Below are 22,000 nucleotides of genomic sequence, written 5' to 3'. Positions count from 1 at the left end.
TTTTGTAAGGATCGTCACGCTCTGCCAAACCCCCCTTCCCCCCTAAAAGCGTGGAACAAAATGATGTGTGGAAATTTCATGAAACTGTCAACGGTGTGCGGAGAAAGACGGAAACCCAAACAAGAGAAAGACTAAAGAACGTTCTCAATCAAATAAACACATGCACAGCCTCTCAACTTACCACTTGGATCTCATTCATTTTTATTATCGATTCTCTCGGTAGTATGTATGTATATTGGGTATAATTTCAGTAATATATTTTCATTAGTTTTCTTTGGATTAGCATCAAGACAAGTTTATGGATCTACGTATCCTACTGTTACATATTTTATTCTCTCAGCTTTCCAGCTCTCGGCTACGTTTGTTGTTGCTGTCGGTTTTTTTTTCTTTTGATGGTTGTTGCCTTTAGTCATTCGATCAGTAGTGTTTAAGCTTTGTTTTTTTTTTCAGTTTTACCTGTGTGGTTAAAGTTTTCATTAAATGTATAACGATTAGTTTTAGAGAGTGGTTTGTATATCTATTTTGCCCATATATCTCATAGACCTGTCACATTGATTTTTATTTTTGTAGTATTAAACTTTCCTCAATTCATAACCGGTATTACACATAGTCAAACATCGTAGTCTTACGTTGTTTTTGTGACGAGTATTTTCGAATTTTAATGTGGTTCTTCAATTAATCAACAATGCGTTCATTTTCTTACGTTCATCAATACTGTAGTTCTTAGATTGTAGTAATCTAGAGGTGTACTTAATAACACATGTACAATAAATGCTAACAGTATGTTCACTATGTTATTCACGGTCTACTATGATCATCATTCATTTCTGTAACTGTCATAACAAACGAAATAGGTTTAATAAACTAGAACATGAACAAAGGAGTTACTGTTTCGTTAGCAACACAGGCATGCGTAGCCGACTTTGATTTCGATTCTAATACGTTACACAAAACCGTTTGGCTTCGTTCGTTGTCGAACGATTTTGATTGAAGGAGGTTCAATAAACACGGAGGGGGTTAACTAATTTGCTTCTTGCTACTGATATGTTGGTGATGTAATCGCAAAAAAGCAGAATCAACGTCGACTCTGAATAATAATCGTGGAATCGTCATCTGCCAGTTTGGGTTGATTTCAAGGATGTTTAACATTATTTAACCAATTACACTAGTTTACAAATTAAAACGAAAGTCGTGAACTTCTGTCTACGACCAAAATTTTTGAAGCACAATTTAGCGCTGATTTCGAAACCGACCTTCAAAAAATTTTAAGTAGAACAGTTTTTGAGTTTTAGCTCAATATCGAGTTTTACAGCTTTTCAAAATATGTAATTTACTAAAATTCAAATATATTGCGTTTTGTTCAACCAATTTTAAATCTTTTTCCATAAATTAAAAGCTGAATACAATACCATTCGATCATCTGAATACAGGTTTTGCGTCAGATTGATGAAATTCAAGATGTTGGCGTGTTTTAGGGATAACCTCCTTACATTTTAGGAAAATTCCCAAAAATTTTTGAAGAAATGTATTTTTTTTCAGTTAGAAAAAAACAATTTAAAAATTCTTTCTCGGCGTTTATTTGACATATCATATGTAGGCGAATTACAGTAAAATTTTCAGCTCAATCGGAGCATTGATTACGGAGAATGAGATGTTTGAAGTAAGCGACTTTGCTTAAAAATAGAACAAAAATCGATTTCAAATCATCAACCTTGTATGGAAAGTCGAAAAAATTTCCGCTCTACTATAATTTTTTTCCTTCGTGTTTTCGAACTCAGGGCATAATTCTACACCAAAAATGATCATAAGCTTACCGAGTTCAAAAATGCTGTAAACTAGTGTTATTGCAGTGAATATTGATCTGTCGATTTTCTGTTTGTTTTGCTGTTTAATATTATAGCTCGAGCACAAGGATAATAATTTAATACATAATAATTTCACTTGTTACGCTATAGATTTGATGTCATTCTTCATTTGTGTATTCTATGATAAATATTACATGCTTCATTTGGTTTGGTAGTCTGATTGCATATGCTATATAGATCAAGAACTACTTTTAAACTAATGACTAGTATGCAATTACAGACTTTAGATGGGAATCAAATATACATAAGCAAGGATGTTCAATAATTATTCATTCGTCTCGAAAAATTCAACAAACAAACGCATACACTGAACAAAATTACGCCAATGAAAACTAACTTTTGCCACTAATGATACAACTTGTGGTAATACTTATCGTCATTTGTTCCTCGTAAGCTTACTCATTTACGTTTTACACAATACGCTTTATTGTCAAACTAATATAATTCAATAACACCTAAGTATATATTTGTTTCGTCTTTCACAGATTCGGTTTGTTCACCATCATAGATTAAATGTTGCATAATTCATTCAATTGTTGTAATATTCAAGCTACACCTTATTCTGAAAGCATTATTTTACTTTACAATATCTGTCATATGTCCATCGCCATGGAAACGGATCCAAAGCGCCTACTACTGCTGTCTACCTTGCTAAATCAGCGGAACTTAGTATTGCTTGATGACAACACTTACCTACTCTTCGTTCACTTTAGTTCGAATCCGAGTCCGAATCACTCGGAGCAATTGGCGTTGTTGCCATCGGTTGTTCCTCCTGGATCGGTTTCGACACAGTCGTAGCCGCTAGGTAAGCATTCACCGATTCACCCGTAGTATGCTCGATTCCAACCCTGGGAAAACAACCATGCGTTATGATTTGAGGCGTTGAGTGGAAAAGCGATCCCTCCAAACTTACCGGTATTCGTGCCTAGCTAGATATCGAACGTATTTCTCCGGAGGTTCGTCGCTCTCCGATTCCTGCACACTAATCGACCTTACGGTCGTATGAGACGCCTGTGTAGCAGGCATCGTGAATTCTACGTAAGCATACGGAGCTAGCTGTTCAGGAATCTGGTCGAAACTGGTCAACGCCATTCGGCATACCAGTTGGTGCGTCGTGTAGGCTCCTTGACCCTCCTTGGGAAGCCTTGAGCATCGCCACACGATTGCCCTGTGATGGTGTTCGTACTTTGCCTGTCCCGAAGTCACCTCGATAAGCGATTCCTGCAACGTCTCCACCGTGCCCAAGAACCGCTCAATACCCTTGATCTTGCCCGTGCGACGATGGGCAGACTTCACCGATCCATACCTGTAAAATAAACTCTCAATCTTTGAACTATTCTCTGCTAACTATTCTGAACTTACCTGAAATGCTTTTCCACTCTGAACAAATAAATCCAGCACTCCGGAATGGGGAACCTAATGGAGACATCTTCGCACGGGATTTGTCCCAACTTTCTGGACGCGAAGCCTGGCACCAGAACGTCGGCTCTCAGCTCCACCTTGTTGCCAGTAACGCACCACGTGGCCTTCAGCTGCAATGGAAGCTCCCGATTCTTCGGCGGTCTGATTCGGAAGCGCATCAACTCGATGTAGCACGCGTCCGGTGGCTTGAACTTGATCGTTCGACTTCTTTCGTACTCATCCTGTTGAACACACGTGTGGAACTCCACACCTTCCAGACGGATCCACTCCTCCGTCACAACCGGTATGATGTCGTGTCGACCCACAACCTCCTTACCCTGACGCCATAAATCGTTTACTCCAAGCTCGATGTCCGGCATTCCTGGAAGATGAAGGTTTCGTTAGAGCAGTTCTCCTAAATTGTCGTCCCTAACCTTACCTGAGAGGAACGCCAAGAAGAACAGTCGAACTCGAGCAATCTGCTTATGTACGTGACCTTCGGCGTCCTGTTCGACATACAGCTCATCCACAGCCGTAACCTGCACTTCCTCCATCTTGTAGGTCAATGCTCGATCGCGATGCACATTCATCTTGAACAGCGCCTCTTCGATACACACAGAGAACTGCTTCATGTCTTCGTAGTTCATCGATCCTAGCTTGAACAGTTGCGAAATCTGCGGAGCATGTTCCACCGGTAGCCCAAGTTTTTTCAGATCACTTCCCAGTTCTTTGACACCCTGATAGTCACCCTGAATGGCGTACGCTGCAAACTGACTGAGCTTGTTCGTCAGACGCTCCGCTTTCGTCACCTGCCCGGGTCTCACACCCGGACGCTCCTTGTAGAACACATACTGCAGCTTGATGGTGAATATCTTACCGAAGTTGTCGTACTGCTGCGCGCCTATCTCCGACACCGAGTAACACCCCTGCAGCGGTAGCTCTTGGAAGGGATCCTTATCCTTTTCAGCGTTGAACAGCTGCAGCACTGGATTGTCACCTTGGAAGACCAGTCGAATGTAGATTTTCTTCCAGAACCGCTGCCCGGTAATCTTCTTCTTGTTTGGCTGACGCAACTGCATCTCCCAACCGCCTCCGTGGTAGATGACCCGTGGGAAGTCCTCCAGAGGTTGCGAAACGTCTTCGTCGAACAGCGGGGTCGGTGGCGTTTCCTGGGAATCCGTTCGCTGAAGTTGCGGAGTTGCTGAAACCGTTGAAAAAAGTCGATTGGTAACAAGCTCTTCGGGAAGATCGTTATCTACTCACCGTCTGGTAAGGCCGCCAAGGTAGCCTCTCCGTCATCTCCCCTGTCAAATGGATTCACTCGAGGTGACGAATCACCAGAATAGATAGACGCCGTCTGTGGACTTTTCGGGGGAGGTGCCAGAGCTGGAGCCAACACTGACTCCATGCCTTCTTTCGGTCTGATCACCACGTTGAACTGAGCACCATCATCCGAATCCCGGGAATGCGATCGTCCAAATGGAGTTCCCTGAAACGAAATTCTCTCGTGAAACTCCGTTATTAGTCAATGGCGTCGCAGTACTCACCTCCGGCACCGGTGGGGCTTGCATCGACAGGAACGGATCGTCGCCCTCGTTGCCGAAACCATCCCCGCCGTCGTCGAACTGGCTGCCACCCCCGAAGCCACCGGCACCCCACGCATCCGCTGTCCCGAAGGCATCCTCCGAGGTTCCATTGCCCACATCACCCTCGAGGAAGATGTTGGTACCGCTCTTGCTGGTCTTCAGCTCAAACTTGGCGGCGAACGAATCGAACGCATCCGGTTCCCGGTGCGCCTGCGGTTGTACAAAGTTGTCCAGTGAATCCGGTCCAGTTACCGTGATCGAACTGCCCACATTGTTGTTGGTCGTGTTTCCAAACAGTTCATTGGCGTAGTCCATGGGGGCCGTGGTGGTCACGGCTGGCTCTACACTTGGCACTTGGTACGCTTCTGAGTCATCGTCGTCCATAGCGAACGGATTCACGGTCTCCGCAACGACCAGTACCGCAAAGGTTGTCTCAGGTTCAGTGTAGAACAGCTGAGCCGCTACAGTGCTGACCGCCACGGCATCTACGTGATTGTACTCCATCGGTACTTCTTGCTCGACCACCGGCGGAGGAGCCGGGTAGTCTGCCATTCCCTCCGGTTCCACCTCGTGAAGCTCGTCGAGTTTTTCTGCCGCAGCAATGTTGACGATACTGCCCGATACGGAACTTGGGATGTTACCGGAAGTGACGTTGGACCCGGTAGGACTGAAATCCGAGGAAGCTTCGGATCGAGAAATGAGCTCATCGGATGGCGGTGGTGCTTCTAGGACGATTTCTGGCGAAGGTTCCACAACAGGTTGCTCAATCACCGGTGCTTCGGGTTCCGGTTGCACCGGTTTTATCTCAACTTGAGTGGGTTCTGGGACAGCAGCTGGTATTTGAGTTTGAACCAGGTTCTCTGCTAGATTAGGAACGAAGGCTTCCGATGCGGTTGGCTCCGCGTGACCTCCAAAGATGTCGTCAAAATCACCGCTCAGTAGATCGGTTTGTTTTGGCTCAGGAGCAGGTGCGGCGGCTGGAGCCGGAGTTGAGAATAGTGACAGGATGTCCTCTTTAGTCTTTGGAGCTGGTGGCTTCGGAGGGGCCGTTTTGGCCGGCGCTGGGCCAAAGAGATCGAACAGATCAGCATCCTGCTGAGGTTGAGCAGCAGCCGCAGGTTGCGGTGGAATAGGAGGAGGTGCCGTGATCGGCGATGAGGCAAGTGAGCTTCTTGGAGGAGCTGGGCGCGGTGGAGGTGGTCTTGGACGCGGAGGCTTCGGAACTTCAGGTTTCGCTGCGGTTGGAACTGCGGGTTCAGCAAATGGATTATCATTACCAGTGGCCGCTGGCGGACCAGTGCCGAACAGATCGTCCTGTTGATTTTGTTGCTCGGTTTTGAACTGCTCTCCTACGGATAACAGATCGCCAAAATCGGGTGTTGGACTGGGAGAGTGTAGATCTCTCATGGACACCGGACTGGGCGTTCTGGTAGCCGGGATCTGTCGGAGTAGATTTGTGCTGGTTTGATCGAGCTGATCGGCGATCGAGCTGATCAGTTGCTGTGTTGCCTGTGATGGTGGTACCGGCCTAGGCGGTGGAGCCTTCACCTGCTTCAGTTCTTCTTCGCTTGAGTAGGCATTCATCAACGAGTCGTCCATCAGATTGTTGTTGGTGTGAGGACCCAGTTGTAGATGCGTTGGCTTTGGAATGACTAGATCATCTTCTTCGTTGATTGTTGTATCGAAGAAGTTGGCTGCACCATTCGATTGCGCAGGCTGCTGGTACAGGGTACTCTGTGCCATCACCGACTCGGAAACTCCGAAGATTTCGGCACCGGTCGTGACCACCGCGTTGACTCCCGTAGTCCCAAACAGATCATTCATATTGGGTGCTGTGTCAGCTGCAACCGGTTCGTCCGCCTCTCCACCAAAGTCCGCAAACGGGTTACTGGCCTGCGCCAAGAATGGATTGTCGTCCACCCCCGTCGCGCCGTCGTCTTCGTCTTGTGCGTCATCACCGAAAAGGAATGGGTTCTTCGCCGGTTCGGAGCCACCCATCGGCTCATCGTCCATCAAGAAGGGATTCGCCATTGTCGTTCTAGTTGAGTAGTTCGTTCTCTAGAAACTTGATTTCAGTCTTGCCTGGTCCCAAATCGTTTGCAAAGGATGTATCGAACGGGTCGATATCAGTCTCGTCGATTGAGTTGCTCGGCTGTGGAGTAAGTACCTTCACAAAGACGGCACTAGCGTCTTGGGAGTCGGATAAGAAGTCCTGACTTGCGCCGGCTACAACAGGTTCCGCTGGAATGAGTTCGTCTTCCAAGAGTTTCAACTCAGTACGACCCGGTTGGATATTGACAGCGATCGAAGTATCGAAAGGATCAACTTCTACCGGTTCTGTTTCCTTCGCTGGAGTCAGAACCTTCTGGTTGAAGTCGTCGGAAACTCCCAGCAGATCGGACTTGGGTTGTGCAACAGTAACAGGTGCCTCTATTGGAGTAACGGCTCTGGGATCAAAATCCGGATCGGACAAGCTATGCTTCAATGTAGCTTCGTTCAACTCCTGCTCGATAAGGTTGATTTCTAGTTGTGTTGGTGCGATGCTCGGTACAAAAGAAGTATCGAACGGGTCTTCAGATTCCGGGATGGAACCCTCCCGGTTGTAATAAGGAGTTAGCGGCTTCTTGCTCAAAGATTGATCACCGTCGATTTTCAGCAGATCTGGTGTAGGAACGGCGAAGACTACGGACTTACTCTTTGCCGCTGCTCCGTTGATCTGTAAACTGAGTGACGACTTGCGCTGTGCGATAGCAGAGAAGTCTTCCTCCTGCTTTGGTGGCTCGCTATCAGCACGTGGGTCAAAGTCTGGATCACTCAGAGAATGTTTCAGAGTACCAGGCTGCTCTGCCAATAGTTCCTCTTCGAGGAATTTAAGTTCTGTTTTGCCCGGAGCAACGATCGAAGTAACCGCTGAAGTGTCGAATGGATCAACAAAGGAAGCTGCGTCCGCTCCAACGGCTAAGACTTCCAATGGAGCTTGGATAACTTCAGTTAGATCTGAAGTGCTTCCCGACAGAAGATCCTTTGCAAGGGTGGCGGAAACTTGCAGCGAAGCGTGCTCTTCCGCTGAAAAGAGATCCGGTGTCTTGGCACAGATTGGACCTGACGGTGCAGGTTTCTCCTCTGCTCGTGGATCAAAATCGTCGTCGTCGTCTTCTAAGGTGTCCGCTTCGCCTGCACGCGGATCGAATTCGTCGTCCTCCTTGGCTGTCGCTGGAAGAACCCTCTCAACAAATCCGGTATCGAATGGATCGTCTGTGTCTAGGTCAAAGTCGTCTTCGTCGACTAACCCTGGAACTTCCGGGATGCGTGGACCGGCGGTCGGTCGAGGTGGCGGTGGGCGGGATGGTTTCTTGGAACCTAAAACGAAACAGTATTGAAGTTACGGAATTTAAACCAGACTTCGTTCAAAACTTACCTCCCAAATCGGCCTCACCTACAAGTAACTCAAAATCGTCCCCCTCAACTACTGGCTCACGCTTTTTGAGATCGTCAAATTCGTCGAGATTGAGCTCAGGTTCTGCAGGTTCCTGCTCTTTTTTGACTTCCTGCTCCTTCTGAAGTGCTAGATGGAGCGATACGCTTAGATCGATCGGTGCATCGCTCGGAAGCTCTGCTGGATCGTCTAGTAAGGTAAATACAGGTTGTTCAGCAACTTCTACACTAGGTTTCGCCTCTTCGCCGTCCGGTTGTCCTTCGTCAAAACTTTCTAGCAGTAGGTTTTGCGGTCCTCGGCGTGGACGGCGGATGGACGCCTTCGAGGAAACGCTTTCTACTCGTCCGGTTAGTACTTCAACGGCAGCGCCGATGTTCACGATCTTCTTGCCACGCTTCGATACTTCAGGCCCCTTGATGACCTTCTCTGCGTACGAGGTGTCGAATGGATCTGGTCCTTCGAATTCTTCTAGTTCTGGAGACTCCGGCACATAAGCGATCGGTAACTCTCCTTTGGCAATGGCATCGATGTAGTTGGTGTCAAAGATGTCCTCCTCAACTTCGGAATTGGACTCCGAGTCGGAGAGCTCAACAACAGCGTTGATGAGCTCCTCGGCAGCCTTCTTTTCCTCGGCTTCCTTAGCCGCCGCTTCGGCTCGCTCCTTCTCCTCTTGCTCACGCTTGAGCTGTTCCTCTCTTTCCTTGGCTTCGAGTTCAACTTTGGTGGGAACCTTTTGGAAGAAAGACTTCTCCTTGATGCGACCGAGATCTTCTTGAGTTTTCTTGAGAACCGAATCGATACCAGTGGTGAGCGCCGCAAACTTAGACCATTCTTCGTCGTTCTCGGACTTTTCGCCTGGTTGGTCTTCGCTGTCCGAAGGTGCAGCTGAGTTGAGTGCCGACGACGCCTGGTTCTGGTGCTCCCGGCGGTACTGTTCGAGCTCTTCCTCGGTGAAGAGCTCTTGATCTTTTTTCGACTTTTTGCCCTTTTTCTTTTTCTTTAATCCTTTGGGTAGCTTAAGCATTATCTACACTAGCGAGACATCGAAGCATCTACGGATAGAATACATAGAAGGCGTTATAGAGAGTCATTTGCATACACGCGAACGTGGAAAACTGTTTACATATCCAAATAAGTGGTTCAAGGTCATTGCCTGGAGAAGCCGATATAAAAATAAGAACCCCCAAGACACCTTGCTGCGCTTCCTCCTGTCGTACAAACAAAAGTCGATAAAGAAATTTCAAGTATAGAGCGAATAACTACAACTACAGACATATGATTTCATCTCAACCACTTCCGTTCATTCGACTTTTTCTTCGTAAGCACAGTAGAGGTAATTGTATTTCCGCTTCATCTCGTCTCTGGAGGGCATCCAATCATTCCAGACTTCTCTTGCAGCATCAATTATGTATCCAAATATAGTGAGCACTATTTTTAAACCACAAAACCACATTCACTGACAGATCACCTTTTTTCGTAGCCGATGATATGGAGAAGAAAAAAAGTCGACGACCATTACGACTGTCAAGACATAATGAGCAAGCACTTGGAGCATTATCGATTTTTATCAATTGCTAAGCAATTTGGAACCTCTTCCAATGAAAAAACCAGAACTACCCCTTAAAGTAGCCTCTTTGATGTTTCGAAACCCTGTTCCATCCATCCCTAGTAGGCGTTTCTTTTGAAGAACTGAAATTCCTCGAAATCGATTACCCCCGAAAGGTAGGCAATCGCCTGTGTGGGATGCTTCGTGGAAAATTTGAAAAACACAATTTCCCCGATGGCAAATCCCCTCCTGCGGTGGAAACTTATCGCAATCGGTGCCCGGTCGGTACTTACGTCTCTTTGCAAAGTCATCAAGTGGTTTCGATGATTTTTGCGGCTGAATTTTCACGGATTTTCACGGAGGGCCAGAGCTGCTAGCACCTTACACCCACCGAAAATTTTTCACTTTTGAAGTCACTCGGCTATGTCGATTGGGCGTTGGAAAACGGGCCAACACGGAAGTTGGGTCGAATTCGGGCATGTCGATTAGGTCGAGCGAGTTTTTCGCGAAAAAATCGCGTTTTCTGACTGGAACAAGGCTTAATTTGAATGACTTCGCTCGTAAAACAGCCATTGGTTCCCATGAGCACCGATTCCGGCAAAGGAATCCCCTGGAAAAGGCATCAAACTTGGCCTGGTTTCACCCTAGTGTGACCTAACGGCGAGCACCCTCGATTTGACTATTGATTCGCGCGAACGCGCATGTGCGGCCGCCATGCTTATTGTTGTACATCCCAATGAATGTGCCGAAATATTGCATAACGTGCAATACAAGCACTGCTGCTACCAGACCACCGCACAAGCAACGTCATCAATGCCCCCTTCTTCGCACCAGCTGGTACCCCTCATCCTGGTTTTCCGCGGACTAGACTGTAAGTTGTCAATGATTACACGTTTAAAGGGTGCAAGAGTGGAGGTATTCGTGCATCCGAGTGCACGACGGTCATGACGTCACATCCCTGTGTACACAGTAGACGATGGGTGTTTTGGCAGGGAAAATAGATGACTGCTTCGCCGGGTAGGGATGCCAATCACTGGAGTAATTAAAAATGTTCGTTGCGGAAAGGTCACTCATTAAATTTGTAGTTTTAATTAACTGCGTAGTTGACGTTAGTATTTCTGATTGTACTGTTAACGTGATCAGTATGAAACCAAGAAACATGTTTTTATACACAAGAAAATTTGAAAAAGTATCATCATACTTTTTGACAATTTATGTATTATATTATTTTAATGACAGTAAACTATTGGTCATCCTAGTAATCTGGCCAAGTTTTAAACAAATTCACGTGGTTCTTCCTTTTAGTTTAAATGAATCATTATGGCTTTTCAGTAACTCCATGCCTACTGCGACTTCTTCTGGCTAATGGCTAGTTTCCACTTGATAAGTACTGTGTAAAAGGATAGGACAAGTAATGCTCACGTAAAACTTTTGCAATCAAAATTACTTAAGCGTTCGCAGTTGATAAGTAATTCGCAGCGGAAAGCTATTTGCCAACAGATGGCACTGTCGTGCGATGCTGTCAGTCATGTTGTTGATTTTCCGTACGGAATAATATGTCGATGTATTATTCCGTGAGTAAAAGGGACATTTCTCTTTCTTTGTGTTTCTTCTTTCGCGCCTGCGCGTTCACAGTGTGCATTAGTATTTAGCCGTGTCGCTCTATAATGTGTACTCCGTCGTCCCTCAGCATGGCTGCATCAGAACACAAGATTGAATTTCTTGAGGTTGAATAATTTGCCGTTACGTAGTTTAAAAATTTATAAAGACACCCCAAAACTGAATTGTTTATAAATAGTTCGACAGTTGAAAAAAGGAAATAGCATTTGAGTTTAGCTGATGAGGAGACAATGATACTAAAAACTGTTGCATCATAATCATTTCATTTCGTTTGTGAATGTTCTATGGTGCACTAGAACCAGGCAAGAAGACTGTATTCGATGAAATTTGGACACAGAAAATAATGTATGTATAGCTTTTCATTGCGTTCACAAAATCAAATACTTTTTTGAACAGGAATAATATATAATGTGTAGCTAATACCATAAAAATCGCAACAAATTCAGTTTGGTTTTGGCGCAGATCTAGGCGCAGATATTGTTAATATCATAAAATAAGATTTTAGCAAATTTTTTCTCCCGTTTTAAAAATTGTGTAGGCTATAATTTTGATGTAACTCGTCAAGACGTTTGAAAATTTGACTCGAAGTTCTTAACAGAGTATCAATAAACTGGTAAAAAAATCTCAAAATCGGTTCAATACGTTTTCCTAGTATTCAAAACTCAAATCGCTTCAAGGCATATTTTAGGTACTTTTTAATCATTTTATTCCGTGTGTACTATTTTGTTTGTACAACTGTCATGACTGTTCCGATTTTTATTAACATTTGAAACTGTAAATCCATTATAAAAACTGTTCTTAGCCAAATTGCTTGAAAACTTTTCAAGTTATAACTGTTTGAATGTCACGATACAAAAAAAAAACATTTTTGCTTATTGTGACTTTGTGCCACATATACGGCTATAACTTTATTACGGCTAGATCAAATTGAATGAAATTTTTACACAATATTTCCACATGTATACTTTACATACAGAACAGATTGAAATCGGTTCAGTATTTTTGTATCTAGAGCTATAACAGTGAAGAAGTGATATTTTTAAAAACATTCGTTTGCTCAAACTTCTCAAATGGCAAAATTCTTGTTTCAACGATATCTCCACCAATATTCAACCGATTTTGATGAAATTTGTATGGTATTAGCTTTACGTAATACCCTATTCCTGGTAAAAAATTAGTCATTTACCATTTTATTAGGAAATCTTTCTGAATTCCAGGAATTCGTTCCGAGATCCCTACGAGAATTGCTCTGAGATTCCCTCAGAATTTCTGCTTGGGATTCCTCCAGAAATTCCTTCCTATATCTCTCTAGAAATTAATTCAGGATTGCTCCAGGAGTTCTTTCTGGGATACCAAAGGAAGTTCCCTCAGAGATTCTTCCAACAATTTGTTTAGGATTTGTTCAGAACTTCCAGGAGTTCTCTCTAGGATTACTCCTGTAACTCCATACGGGATTCCTTCAGAGATTCCTTCATGGAATTCTCTAGAAATTCCTTCATGGAATTCTCTAGAGATTCCTCCAGAAGATTCCTATGAAATTATTCTAGAAGTTCTTTCAGGGATTCCTTCACGATTTTTTTTAGGATTTCTCCAGAACCTTTTGGAATGTCTTCAGATTTTTATCTGGGAAGAAACTATTGAAAGAATCTCTAAAATCGCTCGTGTAGATATTCCCTGCAAAACTGCTGGAGATATTCCTTAAGAAGCTGTTGGAGGAATTTTATAAGGAACTCAAGAGCAAGTCTTGGAGTACTTCCATAAAGAATAAAAAAAACTTCTGGAGTATTTCCATGAGCAAAATTTAAGAAACTTCCAGAATGAATTCCAGAATATGTAATCTGCAAGGAATCCCAGTAGAAGTTCTTGGAGGAATCCCGGAAGGATATCCTGGATGAATTATTGGACAAATCTTAGAAGGAACTCCTGAAAAAACCTTGACTTATTTTCCAGGAGTCTGGAAGTTCTGAAGAAATTCCGGAAAGAACTTTTGAAAAATTCCCGGAAGATATCCCGGGTAAAATTTCTGGAGAGGTCCCTGATGCCACCCCTGGTGTAATCTTAGAAGAAAATCCTGGAGAAATACCAGAAGAAACTATGAGAGGAACCCATAAATTTACTCCTAGAGGAAACCTAGAAGGAGTTCCTGGAGGAATCCCGGAAGAAGCTATAGAAATTACAAAAGGAATTCTTTGAGGATTCACATAAGAAACGTCCAGATAAAACCTAGAGGAATCTCAAAAAGTTGTATCTTAGAAAGAACTCCTGGAAGAATCACTGAAAGAACTCCAGGACGAATCTAAGAATGAATTCCTGTAGAAATCCTAGGGGAACTCTTGAAATGATCCCGGAAGGAATTCCTGCGGGAATCTCCGAATAAATATCTGAGTGAACCCCGGATAAAAAATACTAAAGAAATCGCGGATGAAATTATTGTAGAATAGTTCGAAAAAACTCCTGGTAGAATTTTAGAAAACACCTCTGGAGAAAACCCTGAAGGAACTCCTAGAAGATCCCCAAAAAAAAAAACAAAATAAATAAATAAATCCTGAATTAGAAGGAACTCACGGAGCGATTTTTTGTAGAACTTCTAATGAAAATCTCAGAGACATTTTATGAGAATCCCCTGCGAACTTCTGGTGGATTTTTCGGTGGAACATCTGGAAGAATTTCAAGAGGACTTTCTGCGAAACCCCAAAGAAAAACCTTCGTACGGAATGCCAAAAGATTCATCACAAAGAATCTTTCGTGGATCTACATTAAATTCCCCGTGAAGCTTTGTCCTACCTCGTATTCCGTTAAAACTCCACAAGGTAACCGCGGAATTCCTCCCACCGTAGTCCGAACTCCAATTTTGCAGAATTTATAATTAGTATCCAACCATAGTTCTCGCTGTAATACCATTAAAAGTTCCCTTGGAATCCCAGCGCAATGTCTCTCATTAGCATTTCCGTTGAAATCTCACAATCTGCATTTTCCCCATACGCGCGCAAAAATTAAATTTTATTTTCAATCACACTTCCTGAGGAAACGAACGAAATTTCTCTAAGTCCAAATCGTAAACAACAAGGCCACGAAACGCCACACGAACAACGAACAATTTATCTAGCAACCGCCGTATGCAGTGCCCTATTCTTCACATCCTTCTTACAGCATCTTTTCGTAAAAATGCTGTCGGTTAAACAAATGTCAAAATTACTTACGGAAAAAGGAGGAATTTTACTTGAGCGCTCTACTTGGGAACTGGAAACTTACCATAACGGTCTAACCAAACGATAAACGTCCAAGGCGGCATCCACGCCTGCTATGTTATGCACGAAACGATATATCCATTCCAACCATTTCTGATTCCGGCTGTTTATTTTTCCCAGCATTGTATCCATCAAACACATCAGCAAAACAAAACATAACGAAGCGAAATGGGGCTTGGTGCCAATAACTTCATACATGTGTGTGCCCACCTGGAGGTGTAGCGAGCGGATGTGTCCCCGGCCAACAAATAGTGACATATTGTGTACCTTACCTTCATACCAGTCAACCAACGTGCGTTCTCTTATCGCTGAAAGCTTATCAATTTGAAGCATTCGACGTGCGCGGACGAACGGGTTTATGATTACCGACTACCGTAGGTGTCGGGAAATGCGCAGATTGATGGTTTTCACTAGATGTTGTAGTTTAGAAGAAAAAACAAAACAGGAGAAGTTATTAAGTTACTCAAGACGATACTATTGTCTAATAGTTATTTATGCAACGAGGTGCAAAATGATGATTTTTACAGCACGAGTCGTACATTTATCCAACGAGGCTTGCCGCCGAAACGCATTGGTAAATTAAATTATTTCTTGATTTATTTCATTACAATATTTCATGCAATGTTTGTCCTTCGAATTAAAACGAGTTAACAAAGATACCGGAGGTTCTTGAAGATAACTGATGGCTGAAAAAAGAATCTAGGGATTCCGAAGATGAAAGAAAATGCTGGTGATTCTGAAAAAAAAAATGTTGTTGTCGTGTTCATCTCCAGAAGAGATGAAATTTCTCCAGCAACTCTTTTGAGGATTCTTCCAGCAGCTTCGCCAAGCATTCCGCTAAGAGTTCCTCTGGGAACTCAAGAAGGTTCTTCGGGAAATCCGAAAGGTTCCTCCGAGACATCCTCTAGGAGTTTCTTCAGGCATTGCTACAGAAGTTTCACTGAGACTTTTTGTAGTACTTCCTCTAGAAACTCCTCTAAGAGTGACTCCTGGCTCTAGCGTGCGCAGCTTTTTCTTTTTTCTCACTCACTCTCGTAAACAAACACGCGAAAGAAACAGATAATAGAGGGGGCACTTTGCCCCCTCTTTTATCTCGCTCTTTCTTGCGTTCAACAAAATGTACGAGCGAGAAAAAAGAAAAGTCTGCGCACGCAAGTCTCCGGGTATTCTTTGAGGAGATCCTCCAGGAATTCATCTACAAGTTTTTCCTGGGAATTTCTTTAGGAGATCATCCGGAAATTCATGTAGGACAGAGGGACGAATGACCACTAGGTTGAAGTCCCTCTTCGAAACCAAATACACACACAATTCCTCTAGGAGCACCTTGGGAATTCCTTCACGAGTTCTCCAATTCCAACGAGTTCATCCGGGAATTCCTTAATGAATTTCTACGGGAATTCCTTGAAGAGTTCATAGAAATTGCACTGGAAATACAAGAAGTTTCCTCCGATAATTCCTCTAAGAGTTTCTCTTGTTTCCTCTAGGAGTTCTTCCGGGAATTATTCTGGAAGTTCTTCCGGCAAGTTCTGTAGCAGTTCCTCCTCGAATTCTTCCAGGAGTTTCTTCAAAAGTTCGCCCGGAAATTCTTCCAGAAGTTTTTCCGAACATTCCTCTAGAAGTTCCTGTGGGAATTTCTCTGAGGTTTCCTCTAGGAATCCTACCGGGAATTCCTTCCCTTCCGAGTTCCTTCGGGGATTCCTCACCATTTTTTCCGAGAATTACACTAAGAGTTTCACCGTGGCATTCTATAAAAGTTCTTCCGGGAATTCCTCTAGAAGTTCTTCTGGGAATTCGTCTAGAAGTGCTTCCGGGAGTTCGAATATCTTCGGAAACACCTTTACGAGTTTCACCGGGAAGAAGTTCCCCAGGAAATTTCACTAAGAGTTGCTATGTATGTTTTTTACAAGAACTTGCACTGGGTATGCCAGGAGATTCCTTCGAGAAGTCCTTTTAGATTTTCCCCGAACGTTCCTCTAGGAGTCCTCCCAGGATTTTCTCTAGAAGTATCTGAGTTCATCCGAGAATTTCATTACGAGTTCTTCCGGGAATTTCTTCACGAATTTCTTGGGAATTCTTCTAGGAGTTCCATCGGGAGTTGCTCTAGAAATCCGGCTGGGAATTCCTCAAGAAATGCTTCCGGGAAATCCTTTATATAAGAGTTCATCCGAGAACTCATCTATGAATACATCTGGAAATTTCTCAACAAGTTCATCCTTGAATTCCTTTTCGAATTTCTTCGACAATTTCTCTACGAGTTCCTCCGAAAATTCCTATGGCAATTACTTTACTAGTTGCTCTAAAAATATTTCTGGGTGTTGCACAAGGAATGCCCGGAATTTGCTCCGAGAATTCTTCTATGAGTTCCACCGGTATTCCTCTAAGAATTCCTCCGGAAATTCCTTTAAGAGTTCCTCCGGCAATTTCTCTAAGAGTTCTTCTAAGATTTGTTTCCGGAATTCTTCCAGGAGTTTCCCCAAACGCTCCTCTAAGAGTTCATCAAGGAATTCTTATAGATGCTCTTATGGAAATTCGTTTAGAAGTTCATCCGGGAATTCCTCTAGGTGTACCTAGAGGAATGCCTCTACGAGTTCCTCCGGGAATTCCTTAAAGAGTTTATTCTGAAGTTCCTCTGAAATTCCACCGCGAATTCCTTTAGAAGGTCTTTCTGGATAATTTTTTGGTCAGCTGATTCACCACAACAATTATTTCAATTGTGCTGGATGAGTACGACGTAAATATATAGATACCGGTATGCTGGCTTTCTCAGTCTTGGGTAAATCAAAACGGGAAGTATTGCTTTTCCCGACGTTTCGGCTTTTTATTAAGCCTTTTTCACGGGGCAAGCTGTCGACCGTTCCTCGTTACATAAAGTATGGCCGGATTTTTGGGAGAGAGCTTCTTGTATACAATTTTGTACATTAGTTCTACAATTTTTGGACACTGGGACACTATGGTAATTATCAACGACATGCACTACACTAGACGATAGACGAGCCCTTGAAATAGGCATAATAAAAAGCCGAAACGTCGGGAAAAGCAATACATCCCGTTTTGATTTACCCAAGACCGAGAAAGCCAGCATTCCGGAATTATTTCAATAAATTATCAAATAACATGTGAAAATGAAAAAAAAAATAACTAAACCGTAACTATAAACATGTCATTGCATCTTTAAAATGATGAGTTACTAAACAATAAAACACTGATATTGATTAACGGAATTAACAAAAAATTAAAAATTATGACCACGCCGTTTCACGCCGCCGCCGCTGCCGCCGAAAATTCATTCGGCGTCACGCCGATCACGCCGCCGCCGCCGGCTAAAAAAGTGCCAAACGCCGCCGCTGACAGATTTCAAATCTTTCTCAATTTTGAGAAAGTAAAAAGTTACTTTTAAACTATACACTAATTTCTACGACTTCCAAAGCATTTTTTCAGATTTGCGTCTCGAAGTTTTTTTAATACGGATATTGTTGAATCGCAACAATTAACATATTTTAAATTTTTCCTCTATCATTAAAAAAAATTAACATATAATTACTATAAATTATTTATATTTATATTATTTATATAATTTGTTATATAAAAATCTTAAAATGATTTCATCTTAAGAAATTGATATCCCAAATTGACTTCCAGGAAAAATATAAAAGTGTAAGGATGTTCAAAATTAAAAATTAGAAAAATAAAATCCAAAATTCACAAAATCGCGAATTAAATAGAATCACCTTCCAAAACATGTTCAAAGCGATTTTAGATGTCGAAAAATGATATTCGGATCAAAATCAAAAGTTTGGATATTAGAGGGTTAAACTCTTTAAAAAAAAGCCACCATCTTGAATTCTGAGCCGCCATTTTGAATTAAGTCAGCAATTCTGGAAATTCTGGTTGTCATTTTTGGACACCAGACTTTTTCCTCCATACCATATATTATCATAGTGCATGGTTTTAGAGTCATCTGGAATTTGGAGCCATCATCTTAGATTTTAGACCACCATCTTGGATATTCTGGTCGCCATTTATGATGTACAGACAAATATACCCATACTGCATGGTTTTGGAATCTAAAACACCATTAAACAACCACCATCTTGAATTGTGGGCCGCCATTAGATTTGAGACCGCCATCTTTGATTTCCAGACATCTTCCCCTTGTCAAATATACTCATATTACATGGTTTTGGAGCATAAAACTCCATTGAACAGCTGCCATCTTGGATTTTAGACAGCCAACTTGGATTTTAGACCACCATCTTGGATGCTCTGGCTGCCAGTTTTGGTATCCAGACATCTTTCCTACGCCATTTATACTCTTATTGCATTGTTTTGAAGCCCAAAAATTCTATTAAATAGCCGCCATCTTGAAATTTTAGCCACCATCTTGAATTTTTAGTCGACATCATTGAAATTAGGTCTCCAGTGTTGATTTCCGCACAACAATCGTCAACTATGCTAAAGGATACAAAAAAAATCGGTGCAGTTTGCTGTGTCGCATGATAGGGCTTAGTTCAGATTTATCTAAGGCCAGTTCTACCGGTGCCGGTCCGGATCACTGAAATGGTTATAACTCCGGAACGCCTTGACCAATCCGAAGCATTTTTTGTAGCAAAAAAATTGCGGTAGGATCCGGGTCGATTCGAGCTATAATCTAAAAAATCGGCCAATGGGAGGGAAGTGCCTTCAAAGTGAGTGCCCTTTTTTTTCTACACAGACATACATACATACACACAGACATCATCTCAATTCGTCGATCTGAGATGATTGCTGTGTGTGACTTGACCCTCCGAACCTACTATCGAAAATTCGTTTTTTGAGTGAACATATAGCCTTTCAGTACACTTTTGAGAATGCGTTCCCATTCGTAATCGTGTGAGAATAAAAGCAGCAATGTCACTTTGAAAAGGTGAAGTGCACGTGCAAAATAACTGTATGATATTAGCACTACATCGGGGCATTATTTCAGAAATCCCTCCAAATAAAAGACACACAGTGAATCTTTCACAAATTTAGAATTTCTTTAGAAATTCATTCAAGGATTACCCCACAAATTCCCCCAGAAATTCCTTTATGGACTCTTCGAAACTTTATTGGAAATTTTCATCACTGATTTTTTTGTTTCTTTCAGGGATTAATTAAAACATTTCAAGAACTTCTGCCAGAAATTCCTTTGATTTCTCTGATAGTTCTTCCAGGGGTTATTTCAGGAAATGATGTATTTCTTTAGAACTTCTTCAAAAGATTACTCTAAAAGATAGTTTTAAAACTCTTATATTAAACCTTCCTTGGGTTCCTTTCGAAATTGCTCAGATGAGTCCATTAGATTTGATTAAAATCGTCCAGGAATTTTATTCAAGAAGTCTCCCACGGATTCCGGGTTAAAATTTTTTTCAGAACATCATCCATGGATTGCTTCAAAATTCGTCTAGAATTGTTCACAGAGGATCTTCTAAATATTTATCAAAAAATTCCACTAGAAAAACCTTAATACATTTCTTCAGAAAATCCTCTAAAGTTTCTTTCAAAAGTCCTTCAGAAAATCATCAATGGATTCATTCAAAATTGATTTCGCAATCACTCTGAAAAAACAAAAGATCAGAATTCCTTCATAAAATTCTCCAAGAATTTCTTTCTTTATTCCACAATTCTTCCAAATTTTCTTTAGAAAGTCTTTCATGGATTAGAGATTTCTCCAAATATTCCTTCAGGAATTCTTTATGAGATTCCTCTGTAAGTCTGTCCCAGGATTTCTTTAAGAAATCTTTTAGAAACTCCGTCCAAACTTGCTCCATGAAATGCTTCAGAAATTACTTCGCTTAATTGGGCCCAAAAATCTGCCCAAAATTTTTTTAGAAACTCTTCTATCACTTTCTTTAGAAATTCTTCCGGGGATTTTTTCTTCTGATATTCCCTTACTAATTTCTCCGAAAATTGTCTCCTAGTATCATTTTTGGCAAATTTCCATGGGCTCCGTCTAAAACTCCGTCAGGAAACACTTTAGAAATTCTCTTCGGGATTTTTTTTTATTCTTTCAGAAATTCTTCCAGTGATTTCTTCAGAAAATCTTCCACATATTCCTTCAGAAATTCATACCGATATTTCTGAAAGAATTCCACCAGTAATTTGTTCAGGAATTGCTCTTTGGATTCCAATGGAAATTACCGCAGGAATATTTCCAGAAATTTCTTCGTGGATTCATAAAGAAAATTCTGCGGAATTCCTCCAGAGATTCTTATACAACTGTCAATGTCTGAATGGCAGGAATTCATTCAGATGCTTCTGCAGAAATTCATACCGATATTCATTCAGCATTTCCTCCACACACCCCTCCATGTTTATCCCCGGAATTTCCTATACGAAAAATCTAAGAATTTGTCCACGGTTTCTTGAAGGAATTGATTCAACAATATTGTTTCAGTAAATCTACCGAAATTTCTTTAGAGATATTTCAAGAGCTTTTCCTAGGGATCTTTACGGAAGCTTATATATAAGTGCCTCCACGAATTTCTTCTGGAATATGTATACAGGAATACTTTCAAAAAATCCTCCAAGAATTTTACTGAAGAATTTTTTAGGATTTTTTTTAAATCCTCAAACTTTTCTTTGGGAAGTTTTTAAAAAAATCCTTTCAAGAGTTTTCCTGAGACTTCTATAGTTAGCAGAGATGCCAGATGTACAGATTTTCTGTATTATACAGATTTTTGACCTTTTATACAGACAAGATACAGAGTATAGAAAAATACAGAATTTTGAAATGTGATGCAGATTTCTTCAGAATACATGAAATATGAAGTTGCTTCCAATAAAATTAATGAAAACATAATAAATTGCTGTTTAAACTAAAAAGATTCTATGAAAATTTGTACATTTTCACACAAGTTTTAGATAAATAGATACCAGTAAAAATTTAAAACTATCAAAAAGTTGTACATTTTTGTTAGTTTCTATTGAAATCTAGTACTTTGGTGTCTGCTATGTCTTCAAATACGGCGATGCAGAAAAATCTGCATTGATACAGATTTTGATAAAATAATCTGGCATCTCTGCCTGGAACCCTCCTAAACCGCCTGAGATGACCCTGGGACTTCCTTAAACGCCCGCGAGCTCTCATATGACTCCTTAAAACCCCCTGGGGCCCTCTGGAACGCCTGTGGGATCTCTTGGTTTTACCTGAAACCGCCATTAACACCCATGAGAATCTCTGGAACGCCTAGGAGACCCTTTGAAGCATTTTTAGGCCTCCTGGAATCCACTGCAGCAGCTTGAAGTTACCCTGAGGCCCCTTGGAACCCCCTGAGACT

General features: G+C 42.0%; 2 protein-coding genes across 2 annotated transcripts; both read right to left on the bottom strand.

Moving 5' to 3' along the window:
• Window positions 1-1,875: 1,875 nt before the first annotated feature.
• On the bottom strand, window positions 1,876-6,883 carry LOC109424955 (protein stoned-B). Its single transcript, XM_019700149.3, has 6 exons — window positions 4,814-6,883; window positions 4,530-4,755; window positions 3,706-4,467; window positions 3,228-3,648; window positions 2,779-3,171; window positions 1,876-2,713 (listed from the first exon to the last, which is right to left on the bottom strand). The coding sequence occupies exons 1-6, from the start codon at window positions 6,881-6,883 to the stop codon at window positions 2,575-2,577; spliced, it is 4,011 nt and encodes a 1,336-aa protein (XP_019555694.3). The 3' UTR covers window positions 1,876-2,574.
• Window positions 6,884-6,890: 7 nt separating this feature from the next.
• Window positions 6,891-10,270, bottom strand: LOC109413217 (protein stoned-A). Its single transcript, XM_019686941.3, has 3 exons — window positions 10,128-10,270; window positions 8,271-9,340; window positions 6,891-8,212 (listed from the first exon to the last, which is right to left on the bottom strand). Exons 2-3 carry the CDS (start codon window positions 9,310-9,312, stop codon window positions 6,891-6,893), a joined length of 2,364 nt encoding a protein of 787 aa, XP_019542486.3. The 5' UTR covers window positions 9,313-9,340; window positions 10,128-10,270.
• Between the last annotated feature and the right edge of the window lie 11,730 nt (window positions 10,271-22,000).

Source organism: Aedes albopictus, chromosome 1, assembly GCF_035046485.1.
Source record: "Aedes albopictus strain Foshan chromosome 1, AalbF5, whole genome shotgun sequence".
Classification (NCBI taxonomy): Eukaryota; Metazoa; Arthropoda; class Insecta; order Diptera; family Culicidae; genus Aedes; species Aedes albopictus.
The sequence above is the reverse complement of the archived record's forward strand: the minus strand, read 5'-3'. Positions and strand labels throughout refer to the sequence as shown.

Coding starts and splice junctions, on each gene's coding strand:
- LOC109424955 (XM_019700149.3), bottom strand. CDS start 6,883: ATGGCGAATCCCTTCTTGATGGACGATGAGCCGATGGGTGGCTCCGAA. Junction 4,468..4,529: donor CTTGGCGGCCTTACCAGACG/GTGAGTAGATAA, acceptor CAACGGTTTCAG/CAACTCCGCAACTTCAGCGA. Junction 3,172..3,227: donor AGAGTGGAAAAGCATTTCAG/GTAAGTTCAGAA, acceptor TTTATTTTACAG/GTATGGATCGGTGAAGTCTG.
- LOC109413217 (XM_019686941.3), bottom strand. CDS start 9,312: ATGCTTAAGCTACCCAAAGGATTAAAGAAAAAGAAAAAGGGCAAAAAG. Junction 8,213..8,270: donor AGGTGAGGCCGATTTGGGAG/GTAAGTTTTGAA, acceptor GTTTCGTTTTAG/GTTCCAAGAAACCATCCCGC.